The sequence below is a fragment of the Equus quagga genome, unplaced genomic scaffold (genome assembly GCF_021613505.1).
Source record: "Equus quagga isolate Etosha38 unplaced genomic scaffold, UCLA_HA_Equagga_1.0 210053_RagTag, whole genome shotgun sequence".
NCBI lineage: Eukaryota > Metazoa > Chordata > Mammalia > Perissodactyla > Equidae > Equus > Equus quagga.
In genome coordinates, this window is record NW_025799259.1 from 6,897 (window position 1) to 20,637 (window position 13,741).

Here is a 13,741-nt window from a genome sequence, read left to right on the forward strand (position 1 = left end):
CTTTTTCTCAGGATTCCTTTAGATTTTCAGGGTCTTTTGTTGTCCCGTATGAATTTTAGGATTCTTTGTTCTATTTCCGTGAAGAATGTCACTGGGCTTCTAATTGGGATTGCATTGAATCTGCAGATTGCTTTAGGTAGTATGGACATTTTAACTACATTTATTCTTCCAATCCATGTGCATGGAATATCATTCCATTTCTTCATGTTATCATTGACTTCCTTCAATAATGTCTTATTGTTTTCATTGTATAGATCTTTCACTTCCTTGGTTAAATTTATTCCTTGATATTTTATTCTTTTTGTTGCAATTGTAAATGGGACTGTATTCTTGAGTTCTCTTTCTGTTAGTTCGTTACGAGAGTATAGAAATACAACTGATATTTTTAAGTTGATTTTATACCCTGCAATTTTGCTGTTGTTATTATTTCTAATAGGAGGGCGAGGAGATCGACCTGCCTCCTTCCACGGCCTCCCGGGGGGGTCCACCACCCTCACCTTCAGAGGTATGACTATATGGATCTCTCAGATGTCTATTGTGTTGTGTGAATGTCCTCTGTTGGTTTATCAGTGTCCTTTTCGTTGTTTCTTGGTGGGGTGGGGGGAGACTAAGAGAAGAGCTCACTCTGCCATGATGCTGATGTCATTCCTCCATATTTTTTTACATGAGGACATTAACACACTTAACATCCCATAACCACCCTGGCATCCCAATGAAGGATGCAGGTCACAAATACGATTATTACTGATGGGAAAATACAGGTACAGAAATGTGAAATGAGCGAAAATCACATAGTAAGTATCTTTTCTTATTGAAAAAACACTTTTATTTGAAGCAAATTTTTAAATCATGCTTTATGAAGACAACACTTCAGTTTTATGTAATGCTATAGTTCTTTATAAATGAGTGAATTTTATATTCTGAGCAAAGGAGGTAGACACTCAGAGTGGACATCCTTGCAAACATATTGCTGAGAGAGAATGTTAATGAATGAGCATTATCGAGCCCCACAGCTGAGAGGGGAAGGAAGAGCTTTCTCAACACCGGGAAGAGTTAAAGGCAAGGTATTAGGCCAAAGGTGTGGGAAACACAGATTCTCAGGTCATGACAGTAATGCCAAAAATAGAGAAAAAGGAAAAGAGTAAAGAAAGCCATTGCAGAATGGTTAGTAGATGAATGAGCCAAGGCTCCCCACACCTCCTACTGGATGCCTTCCCATTATCTGGGCCACGAGTTTGGTCAACTCAACACTAAAATATAAGAGCAATCTTATATTACTAAGGCATATATTTTTCTTTTAAAATACCTCATTCAAATAAGAATATACAAAATTTTCATTCCTGTGATTATATAAACTTGACCAGAGACTATATTTTTCATGAGCTGATACATGGAAAAACTAGACAAATTATAGTCCCATAATTTAAATCAGTCTAGTTATTTTTTTATCAGATCTCCAAAGCCTTCCTTTGCTCATCTTCCACTGAGAGTCAATGAAGCTGACATGGCAGTTGATGTGATTTTGTACCCCTTTCTGTATTTGCAAATGAAGCTGCTTTTGCCTGATATACCGCCAATCCTCCCCCACCCCCCAATCTCCTCCATTCTTTCAGAGCAGACTCACTTATCCCTTCTTCTGGGCTCTCAAGCAGAAGCAGACACTCCTCCCTCTTGCCGCACTGCTGGTGGGGAGAGGCGGGGGTCAGGACGGGCCAGGGAGGGGAAGAAGGTATTGAAGAGGACTACGGGGTTTCCAGCTTGGCTTCTGCATAAGATGGAGATAAGGAGAATGTTTTGACCCACAAGGCCCTCGGGAGGAGTGGTAGGAAGTAAAGGCTGACTCTAGAACTTAGATTTTTGAGAAAACTCTATCCCCTTTTCTGTCTATAGGTCTAACTTTGCTGCAGAGGCTGTAGCCATCCCTACACCAGTGAAATTGGCTCGTCGATCCAATGGCCTTCTGTCCCAGATGATACAAGCTATTCCTGTACCCTCACTCATTCTCATTTTTCCATCACTCAGTAGTTATAAAATAAGTGCAATTTGCTTGACTAATAATAGGACAATGCACGTAGACTGAGGAAGTTTACTGTGTAGGCAGGAATGGGTTTTTCCATGGCAGGCTTTCCTTGTTACACCACTCGCTAGTACAACTCTTTCCTGGTTTAAGGGACTCAGCCATTCACTGAAGCGATTTTCAAGCGGGGCCCTGAACTAGCGTTTGAGATACAAAGATGTGCAAGGCTCTCAGTGGTCAAAGTCTGGTGGACATAATTTCGGACTTACAGAAAGGCTGTAGAACTGGTACAAAGCATTCCCACATGTCCTGTGCTCAGATCCCCCACATGTTAACATTTTACATGTGTTCCCTTTCTCTCTGTCTGTACACACACATGTGTATACACACATTTTTTAAACCATTTGAGAGTAAGGTACATGCAAGTATGTTGTCTCTTGGCTTCTGAATTTCTCAGTCAGTGTGTGTTTTCTAAAATGAAGTATTTTCTCTTTCATAACCACAGTATAATAGTCAAAATCAAAAAATTATTATCGATAGAGTACAAATTAATCATAAACCTTATTCAGATTGTGTCAACTGCCCCAACAGTGTTCCTTAGAGCTCAAGTGCTGCATTCAGTTGTCATGTCTCTTTAGCCTGCTGTCATCAGGATCAGTGCCTTAGTCTTTTATGACATTGACTTTTTTGAGGAATTTTGTAGAATGTCCCTCAACTTGGATTTGTCTGATGTTTCCTCACAATTAGATTTAGGCATGAACTTTGGGTGGGTATACCACAGAGGGGTGCGTTCATCTCAGAGCATAATGTCAAGAGGCGCATGATGCCAGTTTGTCTCAATACCGGTTAATGTTGATTTGATCACTTGGTTAAGGTGGTGTGTGCCAGGTTTCTGCACTAGGTTTCTCTTTATAATTAACAAATGCCTTGTGAAGAGATATTTTGAGACTATGTATATATCTTATCCCTCCTCAAACTTTCACCACTGATTTTAGCAACCACTGATGATTCTTGCTTGAATCAATTACCATCATGGTCGCCACATGGCGACATTCTACTTCATCAGGCCTTCTACATTTATGAGTTGGCTTTCCAATGTGAGGAAGAGTGTTCCCTTCTCTCCCAAGTGTGTGTTTGTTTAGTATTCATCCCAGGTCCAAGGCAAGAATGTACCCTATCTTCACTGCTGTCTAACATGGCACTGGCGGTGTCAGCTAGTGCAATTAGATAGATGATGTCCAGCCCTTCTGCCTCTCAAATGCACCTACCCCTGAACTCCATATTTCCCAAAGCCCTAGAGATGATCAACAGCCTGCTGTGCTTGGTGAGACTGTGCCTACCCACACAGCCCCCGCTTACTGGAGTACACAGTAAATCCAATTTGTCTTTGCCAGTTCAGATATTGGCTGGTTGTCTCATCATCCTTTGAGAAAACTAACTAAAAAGATCCCAAACTGAAAGGATCATTCTGACAGCTGTGTGGGCAACACATCATAGAAATGCGACAGTGGAAGTAGGGAACCCAGGTAAGGCTGTTGAAAATCTTGTGGGGGAAGCAAACCCTTGATTTATGAAAAAAGGGATACATTTACACTAAAAAACTATACGGAAAAACATAGCACAAAGATAGTCAAAAGAAATATTTGCAACCCACACACCCCTGACAAAGAGCCAACTTCATCAACAAGAGAGAGACACTGACTCATCAGAAAAACATGAGCAAGATTATGAAGAGAATTCCCAGAAAATATAAGTTGCTATTAATTGTATAAAGAGAGTCAACCTCACTCTGTATAATAGAAATGAAAACTGAGACTGCACTATGATGGCCATTTTTCACTTATTAGATTTGCAAAGACCAAAAATCTGATAACAAGTTGGATCGGGGATGGTGTGGGGAACAGGTTCTTCCCAGCGCTGTTGGTGGGGCTGTAGATTCGTGCAATTTTTAACGGGAACAATTTGACACTACCTAACAAAATTTTAAAAGCATACCTATTTGACCTAGCAATGTTACTTTCAGGAATTTATCATAAAGGTAAAGGCAACGTGTGAAATGACCATTGTCCAGACCGTCCAGTGCAGTGCTCAGTATAGTAGTTTGGAAACAACTTAAATGTCCATCAGTAGGGGACTTGCTAAATAATGTATAATACACCCACACAAAAGAATCCTTTGCATCTGTCAAAAAAAAAATGAAGACAATCTCTAGGTATATTGTTGGGTTGAAAGGAAAAAAAGCTGTGTGTGATAGCTCTGGAAGGATGCAGAAGAATGTAGAAAGGTGATTACTTTCCCAGAGTACTGGCCATAGGGAGGCAGAAAAGGCTTGCTTTGAGCTCTATTCTCTTTGGTAGTGTTTGAATGTCATATCAGGTATATGTATTTCTCATTAAAAACAAGCAAAATAGAAAAATGTAAAGGGGTATTGCAGCTGTCCAGCTGATCCCAATCTGTTAAGAACAGTAGTGGTGGAGAGCACGGATTCAGCAGATGTTTGGGAGGAAAGTTGATGAGACAACTCCAAAGGCGGAGCAGACATGGGAGATGAGGTGAGTAAGCCATCCAGGACGACTGCTGTAGCTGGTGGAGAGCTGTGCTGTCTGCTTCGCCGCAGAGACTTAGGGAGGAACAGCTCCAGCACGTGAGACAGTGCAAGGATTCCATTTTGGCTATGTGCAGTCTGAGATGCCTGATAGTCATCCATGTGGAGATGTCAAATAGGCAGTTGGAATAGGAGTCTTATTGCTCAAAAAAGGAGTCTGGAATGGAGGTATTTTGGAGGCACTGGCACATAAATCAGTACTGATAAACAGAAATATAATGTAAGCCACATACGTAATTTAAAATTTTCTAGGAGCCACATTACAAAGTAAAAGCAGGTGAAATTAATTATGATATATTCCATTGACCCAATATATGTAAATATTATCATTTTAACATGTAATCAGTGTAAAAATTAACAAGATATTTTATTTTTTTTCATACGAAGTCTCTGAAATATGGTGTGTATTTTATACTTACAGCACATCTCAATTAGGACTAGCCACATTTAAAGTGCTCAATAGCCGCACACAGCAATGGCACAGAGATAGTGATGATGTTTAAAGCTATGGGACCAGATAAGTGGAAGGGCCTTGGAGCGCTTAAACATTTAGAGTTCAGGCAGAAGGGGAGGAGCTGACAAAAGAGACAGCAAATGAGCCCAGTAAAGTAGGAGGAAATCAAGGCAAGCGCAGTATCAAGGGGCCATGAGGAAGGGGCTGTCAACTCTATCAACTGATGCTGAGAAGTCAAGTCAGATGAGGACAAGGAAGTGAACACTGTGATTGGGAAGATGGAGTTAGTCATCTTGGTAAGACAGTTCCACGAGACTGGGGGCTCCTCCTGTGGAGGAGAAGAGAGAATGGGAGGTGAACAGTGGAGACGGCACAGACATCTCAAATGCAACGCATTCCAAATGATCTGCCTCGCCTGGCCCTCTCCCCTACTCTTCCAATATTCTCATCTCTATGGGGGCTCACACTAGAAACTGATACCGAACCTGAAGTGAGTGCGCTCACCTGTTGCCCAGCAAGCCAATCTCTGACACCAGGTGTGGCGGAAGAAAGTAGGAATTTTATTTTTGCACAGCACTGAGCAAGGAGAGAGGGCAGCTAACACTGAAATCCCAAACTCCCGGAAAAGCTAAAGGGAAGGGATTTTATTTGGGGTTTTAGGTAGGGGAGGGGAGCATATGGCCTTGCTGGTTGGAGCTTTCCCAGTGCCTGTCTTTGGCCTTGAGACACCTGCAGAGAGGAGGGAGCCCAGGACCTTGCTGGTCAGCAGCTTTCCCACCAGCCTGTATCTCTTTGCCGGGAGGAGATAATGAATCCAGGGGCTTGTCCTTGGCAGTGACTGTCTCCATGGAGGATAGTGGGTTCTGGAGCCAGGAAGCCAGAGAGTAAGCAGGGAATGAGTGTTTTGGTTTTAACCCCATATATGCGGGGTTTAATGTGGGTAAACTGATATCAGGGTAGGTAACAAAACCTGGGGCACATTTTCAAGTCCTTCCTTTCTTTCAGACCTCATCTACTATTATTCAGAAAGTCATCTCCATCTCACTTCCTATAATCTTGTTGTCCAGCCTTTGCTCCATCCCTATTTCCTCAGCACAGGCCCTTGCCACCTCTTATCTTCCTAATTGCTAATAATCCTTACGGTTATTCAACCTCTAGCCTTGTCACTCTCAAAATGATGTTGGCAAAGCCTGGGTGCACCCAGAAAGCGGGAGATCGGCTTGCGTGGCCAGACTGAATTTTTAAAAACACCAATCTTGCATTTTTGCTACCCTGCTGGAAATCCGTGCATGGCTCCTCACGGAACAGGTTTAGTGTTTCAACTCTCTTTAGAGTTTTCTGTTTGGAGTTTCTGCTCTCTCCTTCCCAGATCAATACAAACACGCGCACATCCAGCTCTGTTTCAGGCCTGCATCTTTATTATCCCTCCTACCATCCCCTCTGAAGGGCCCTCCCTCTTAACGAGGCACCGTGACTGGCTCATTTTAACTAACCTGGTTTAGATATCAAATTCAGGGAGCTCCAGCACTCCCCACCCCCTCCCCCAAGGCTGGCTAAACTGAGCACCTGTTCCCCCTTTCCCAGCCATTTCTATAGAATTTGGCGCTTATTTCAGCCGCTGTTCTCGCCACATTCATCCATTCATCAAACTATTTTTAAAGGATCAGTTCCTGTCGACTTCTCCATCTAAACCGTGAACCCTCCGAGGTCCGAGCCCCCGGCACGCGTAGGGACGCTCAACCCAGTGCGGCCCAGGACCCCAAGGGGCTGCGCAGGAGCAGGAGGCGCGCGTGCCCGTGTCCTGACGCCCCGCACCGAGCAGGGGCGGGACCCGAGCCCGCTCCGCTCCCGGCGGAGCCCCGCCCCGCAGCCCGCCCCGGCCAGCTGCGCGCCGGCCCGGCCCCGCCCACCACGTGCCCACGGCCACCCACGTGAGCGTAGCCCCGCGTGACCCCCGTGGCGTCACGTGCGCCACGCCGCCATGTGACCGCACTCCGCCCTGGGCCGGCTGCTGTCGCTCGTCGGTGCCCGGCCGGTTCGATGGAGGAGGAGGAGGAGGAGGCGCGGGCGCTGCTGGCGGGCGGCCCCGGCGCGCCCAGCGCGCTGCCGGCCCTCTGCGACCCCGGCCGCCTGGCGCACCGGCTGCTGGTGCTGCTGCTGATGTGCTTCCTGGGCTTCGGTGAGCCGGCGGCCGGGCCAGGGGCTGGGAGCCGGGCATTCGCGGCTCCCCGGGAGCGCGAGGGCCGCGCCGAGCGCCCGCGGCTACGCGGCCGTCGTGCAGCTTCTGGCTGAGGCTCCTGGGCTGCCTTCCTTTCCCTTCGCGACCCCACCCGACCCTTGGACGTGCTAGCTAGCGGCGTCCCGAAGGTGGGGGCAGGGGACCGAGCCGGGCGCGTTTGTCCCGCGCCTTTGCTCTCCAGGAAGTCCTAGAGGCTAGCAGCTCGGGCCCGGGGCCGTAGACGTGAAGGAGCCCCTGAATGGGCAAGGTTCCTCTCTCAGGACACTTTGTTCCGAAGGAATTCAGGAAAGTTTAACTGTCCCCTCCTCTTTTTTGAATGAATAATTTGGTAGTCCTTCATAGGTGTGACACCCTCCTTGGGGAAATGTAGGAGTCTGTCTGTCTGATGGCTTCAGTGGGTAGATGTGTCCTCTGCCTTTCCTGCACTGTGAAGCAGTCTTTCTGGATTGGACTTGTGGTAGGCTTGGCGGTGTTTGGTGTCGGTTACAAAATCTGATGACTATGAAGGCAGTTTCCTGAGATAATTTTTAAAACATCTGCCTGTGTTTCAGCGACATGCTAATGTCAGTATTTGGTGTCAAAATAACGAGTTTTTCAGGGGGCTCACTGGAACCAGTGTAATCAGTAGGTTTAGAAATACTATGGTGATAACTTTACGCTGGTGATGGAATATATAAGTAGGGATGAAGGATGCTTTGAGCTTTAGTTTCTTGGCGGCTCTCTCTGTCCCCCTGCCCCCTTTGTGGAAAGATCATGCCCATCCATTAACCTTAAAATATGACATTGGTATCTCTTATGACGATTAAAGCAGGAATCACAAATTTCTAGGTTTAGGAACAAAAAACAAGAACAACACAAAACACTTAAGATTGCCGCTACGGCAGCAGGCAGATTATTTTTGGTAAATTATAGTTATCTGCCTGGGTTTCAGAAACCAGATTCATACTTTTCTAGTGACAGTTTTCTTTGTTTTGAACCAGTAGCTTCTGATATGTACTCTAGAGAGAGTTAATGGAGAAATGGAGGCGGTATTATCTTGTGGCCTGCAAAAATCTGTCAGTTATATTACTTTAGAAATAAATCTGAGTGCGTGAATGTCATACCTCTCTCCACTTCTTTCTTACTCCCCAGCAGACATTATTATTATGTTTCAATTTAATCCTTTAGACCTCTTTTTTCTCTTCATTTCTTCATTCTTGGTGGTGTCTTCGCTAAATTATTTGGTCTTGAGTGTTCTATTTGTAGAATTATAACTCTTGTTTCAAATATTGGTTTAGTCACAGTAGTTAAACTCCATTTTTCTGCTCTCAAAATAAGTGATGACTTCAGGTACCTTTGCTAGGAGAGTGTCCGTGAAATGTTTAGCGTTTGTGTTTTGCTAGCTTTAAATAAGGGGGAAGTATAGCTGCTTCGTGAGGATGCTAATAATAGACGTTATGCAGCATGATGCAAGTCAAGTGGAAGAACAGTTAGTTGTTGGTTAACTTCGTCCAGGTTCCCAGTATTTCCTCACTAATGATTTGTAAACCATCTGGCATGTTTTCTCTCCTTGTGTTTGGCTACAACCTGGAAAATATTAGCGGACAAGGAAGTGGTCCAAAATGTTTCCCTGGTGTCAGGCCCCGAGAGCCTAATGTAAACATTTAAAATCACCATTTGAGTAGTAATTGCAACTTGAGACTTGTGTGTGGGTAGTAGTATTACTGTAAACGATTTGCTCTTCCTTTTTCTAGGCAGTTATTTTTGCTATGATAATCCTGCTGCGCTTCAGAGTCAGTTTAAGCGGGTAAGTTGCTTTTTCACCTTTGTTCCTTTCGTTGACTCTGGAGCAGGTTTAGCTGTGGAGGCGTTGTCTGGTCGCACGTTGCCTAGTCTGAAACAGTCTGATGAATCTGTGTTGACATCTCTGGCCACCAGATCTGTGCAGCAAGGAGTGTTCTTGAGTTGGAATGACTGGCCACAAGGAATTCATTTACGGCACTGATGACTTGATGTCGTTTCACACCTTAGATAAATAAAGTGCTGTTTCTACAATATTGCCAAAAAATATTAGCAGATTTTTGCTGCATTTCACTCTTGCATTGTGTAATCATCTGAATGACAGATGATTTGGTAAGATAGCCTTTTGCTCTCTTAAATAAGTTTTTGTTGTTATTTCATTTATTAAATGTGGGTACTGATTGCAGAGTATTGTTTATATCAGTATTTTAGTCTGGTTTTAAAAAATTATGTTTGATGTTTAAAGTTTCTCCTGTATTTAGATAGTTTTTTTCTTTCTAAGTTTTTTGCCTTTGGGCAGGGAGAAATGCAGATTGGTCCTTCACATTCTAGAATGAAAGGGAAAAAAGAAGAAGTTGGGAGCGGGTAGGAATAGGCTAGGATTCCCCTTTTCCATGTGGGGGGAGCCCCAGTGCAGGTAGTCTATGGGGAGTAAGAATAGAGAAGACACAGGCAGATGCAGATGGAGGTGCTCCTGTAGTGGAGGATCTGATTGATCCTGGACTCCACGAAGCCTCTGAAATGGCATGTGGACTCAGGGGCTTCCCAGGGTTCCCAGGTGGGGCCATGGCCCTCAGGAGATTCTCAGAGCACTTAGTGAACACAAATGATGAAGAAACTCCTACCCTACACAGAAAGCATGTTGTCATTGTTAGTTGCTAAACTTAACTGTTTGGAAAAAAATAGTTTTATTTTCTTTCCATATAGGATATGCAGGTGAATACCACGAAATTCATGCTGCTCTATGCCTGGTATTCTTGGCCCAATGTAGTTTTGTGTTTCTTTGGTGGCTTTTTGATAGACCGAGTGTTTGGAATACGGTAAGCTTGAAAAAAATCTCACCTATGGGTAAAATCTGATTATTAGGAAAACACAGAACTAGATTAAGGTATTTCTAAAAAGAACTGAATAAACGCTGTATTGATTATGATAATCTGCTTTATTATTTTTTTTATGATTTTTTTTGTCTCTGGAATTGGTTTTTGAAACTTGGTGTTTCAGTTAAGGTTGGGATGAGTAAATGCTGCTCCAGGAATAAAGTAACTCAGTTCTCTAAAGGTAAATTATGCCCTCACTTGGAAGCAGGCACGCCAGGGTCTGAATCCCATTGTTCCCACTTGCTCAACTTCCCAGCTCCTCGGAGCTGTTGTAGCTTCCTGAGCTTCAGTTTCCTTATCGGTGAATATGGACGGTAATTCCTGCCTGACGAGGTGGTCGTGAGGACTGAGAGAGGTGGAGGTTCAGGGTTTGCACGTGCCTAGTATCGGCCTCTTCCAGCCCCAGAGAAATTTTCTCTTTCTGCCTTTCTTTGGACATGGAACTTTTTGTGACCAGTTCTGTTAGATGCTGAGGAAGGAGTAGCACTGTGAGCTCTGCCACTTTTCGTCCTTGTGATCGTGTGTGGTGTCAGTGTGTCGTTAAGAGGAATGTAGACTGGGAATGTTTTCAGAAAGCAGAGGGCAAAATGACGAGTTTTCCAGCCATGTCTGGTGGAAAAGAATTGAAGAAACTGTCAATGTTTAGATTTGGGGACTAACTTTTAAACATTTTGAAGAGTTAAAGGAGGAATTAAATTTATTTCACTTGGTGTATAGGGATAGAATTAGCCTGAAACTTCACGGGGACAGATTCCACTTAGTACGATGAAGACTTTGCTTGGTCGGGTTGAGAGCAGGGGCCGTGAATTGCCTTGGGACCACAGTGAGTTTCTAGTGCTGGAGAGCATTCAGTGGAACGTGGTATGGCCATTTCACTAGGATCTTGAGAGGGGTTTGAGTTTCTGAAGACGGTTTACTCCCCACATCTCTAAGGACTTTTCTAATGCCGGATGCTGTCACTCTGGGGAAACATTAATCAGATACTCAAAGTGCGCAACGTTAGAGGCAGATTTCTGGTTGGTATTTGTCCTTTTAAAAATAGTTTTTAGTTATCAAGAATTGTAACCACTTAATTTAGAATTCCTTGGAATCAATCCTAAACTTAATAGAAATTTTATAATGTCTCTTTTTAAATGGGAACCCTGGAAATTTCTTAAAGATTGTTTAGTAGGTTTTTTTAAGAGGTGATAGTAGCTTAAATCAGCATATGTCATTACTGAAGACTCTAGAATCCTCTTAGAAGTCAAGACTTGTGTAGATTAGCATTCAGCCTAGGAAAGCTGCTCACTTTAGGGGCAGACCAGCACCTCATTTTCTTTCCTTGGAGGGAATGCGGAGGGGTCAAAGAAAACCAAAGTGAATTTTTGCTGAAGGACTTGGTAACATCCTTTTAATTTACTCTCTCTTTCTCTCTCTCAGATGGGGCACCATTATTTTTAGCTGTTTTGTTTGCATTGGGCAGGTAAGAAAGGCCTAAACATTCACTGTCATTCGTTGACATTATGTGGCAGTGACTTTTGAGTTCTTGTCTAACTCCACCAGCAAAGATATGTTTAATGAATGCCTACTTAAGTAAGCAGGGTCTGTGTGCGCCCGTGCAGCATACCACAAGGCCATGTTAAGCACGGTCCGTGTGCGCCCGTGCAGCATACCACAAGGCCGTGTTAAGCAGGGTCCGTGTGTGCCTGTGCAGCATACCACAAGGCTGTGTTAAGCCTCGAGAGAGACGAGCAGTGACATTCACTGAGAAGGAACATTACCACTGTTGTGGAAGTTGTGACGCATCGTAAGTTGCTGTTTCTCTTGCATACCTTGAGGTTATTTTTGCACTGATTCTGCATTCTAGGTGGTGTTTGCTCTGGGTGGAATCTTTAATGCTTTTTGGCTGATGGAATTTGGAAGATTTGTGTTTGGGTAAGTTATGCATAATTTCATTTATTCTAATATATTATTGTTTTAGTGTTCATCTATCAGTTTATTAAACATTTACAAAAACTTGTCTCTTTTGGAGAATTACTTCAAATCCTTGAAATCTAGCTACATATAAATAAGGCTATTCATTAGTTGTCTTAATTTTCCTTTAAAGTAAGCAGCGATGTTGAGTGGGCATGGTTGACTGTGTGGGACTTGAATATTAAATGCTTCCCCAGGAATGACAGTCTCCTGCGTGATTGCTGTTGTGTTGAAGACTCTGGTTTAAACCTCGTTTAGAAAACTACAGACCATCGATTTCTAGGCTGGTGACTCAGGAAGATTTTGCTCTGTCTTAGTGGCTGAGGCGCAGGTCCTTTTGGACCCTGTCAAGCATCTTGAATGAGCAACCAGTAGACCGATTGCCCCTCATGAATTTCGTGTTGTTCAGTGAGCCCATTCTGAGTCCACCCTTGGGCTTCCTGCCCTGAGGGACACAGATGACGTAACTTATTCAAGCTTTGCACAGGTACCAAAGACATGTAGCCATATGTGAGATACCCCAAAAAGTGCTCTAAGTGAGAGAGAAAAAATAAAATGTACATAAAAATATGAAAGGGATTCAGAGATGGAAGTGTCGTTGGAAGTGGCCTCATGGACCAAGTGGGCCTGACATCAGTGTAAGATTTGGGTTAGTAGAGGAGACAGGAGATGTCTTTGGACCAGGACAGAGTGGTGAGGAGGGCTCAGTGTTAGGATACGGAGGAGAGGAAACGCCTAACTCAAGGCCTGGAGCAGGGGATGATCAATATGTAGAACTTACAAAAGGAAAGTTAAAACCCGGGCGGTAGGAGAATGTTGAACATGGAGGGTATCGGCCTGAAAAGACGGAATATCTGTGCTTCCATAAAGTATGGACCACTCTCCCCACGTGAACGTTTTATATAGCATAGATGGTGATGTGGAACTCAGACTCCTTTTATTGCCTGTCGTGGGTATCACTGCGGCATGTCAAATTCCCCAACACTTAGCAGTTTAGAACCACCGTTACCTTGTGTGTGCGGGCTTTGTGGGTCAGGAATTTGGATTCCTGGGTTCAGGGTACAGCAGGGGCTGCTTATCTGTGTAGCTGATGTCTGGAGCCCCAGCTGGAGAGATTTGTGGAAGACTAGGGGCTGGAATCATCTGAAAGCTCGTTGACTGTCATGTTTGGTGCCTGGGCTGGGATGACATGAAGACGAGCACTGCGGGCCGCAGCACCTAAACGTGGACTCTTTCTGTGGCTTGGCTTTCTCTTAGCGTGGCAGGCTCAGGGTGGACTTCTTACGAGGTGGCTCAGGGCTCCAAGTGTGAATGTTGGAGTGAAAAGGCAGATGTCACCTTTTATGACCTGGCCTTGGTGTCACACAGTGCTGCCCTGCCATGTTCTGTTCGTTGAAGCCATCACAAGCCCAGCTGGATGCAGGGGAGGGGCATAGACCTTTGATTAGAGGGGTGTCAAAATTTTAAACCTGCTGCATTGCTGACTGTGAAAAGCTGTGACTTTTCTTCCTTTCTTCATTTTTAGGATTGGTGGGGAGTCCTTAGCAGTTGCCCAGAATACATATGCTGTGAGTTGGTTTAAAGGCAAAGAATTAAA

At 44.3% G+C, this 13,741-nt stretch overlaps 1 protein-coding gene across 1 annotated transcript; it reads left to right on the forward strand.

The window, feature by feature from the left end:
* Positions 1 to 7,056: 7,056 nt before the first annotated feature.
* On the forward strand, positions 7,057 to 13,736 carry LOC124233695 (major facilitator superfamily domain-containing protein 1-like; the record flags this gene model as incomplete). The annotated part of the gene is made up of 6 exons (XM_046650819.1): positions 7,057 to 7,255; positions 9,049 to 9,101; positions 10,022 to 10,134; positions 11,611 to 11,653; positions 12,038 to 12,105; positions 13,670 to 13,736. Coding segments are annotated over exons 1-6 (483 nt in total), but the record flags the coding sequence as incomplete, so codon positions are not given.
* Positions 13,737 to 13,741: the final 5 nt, after the last annotated feature.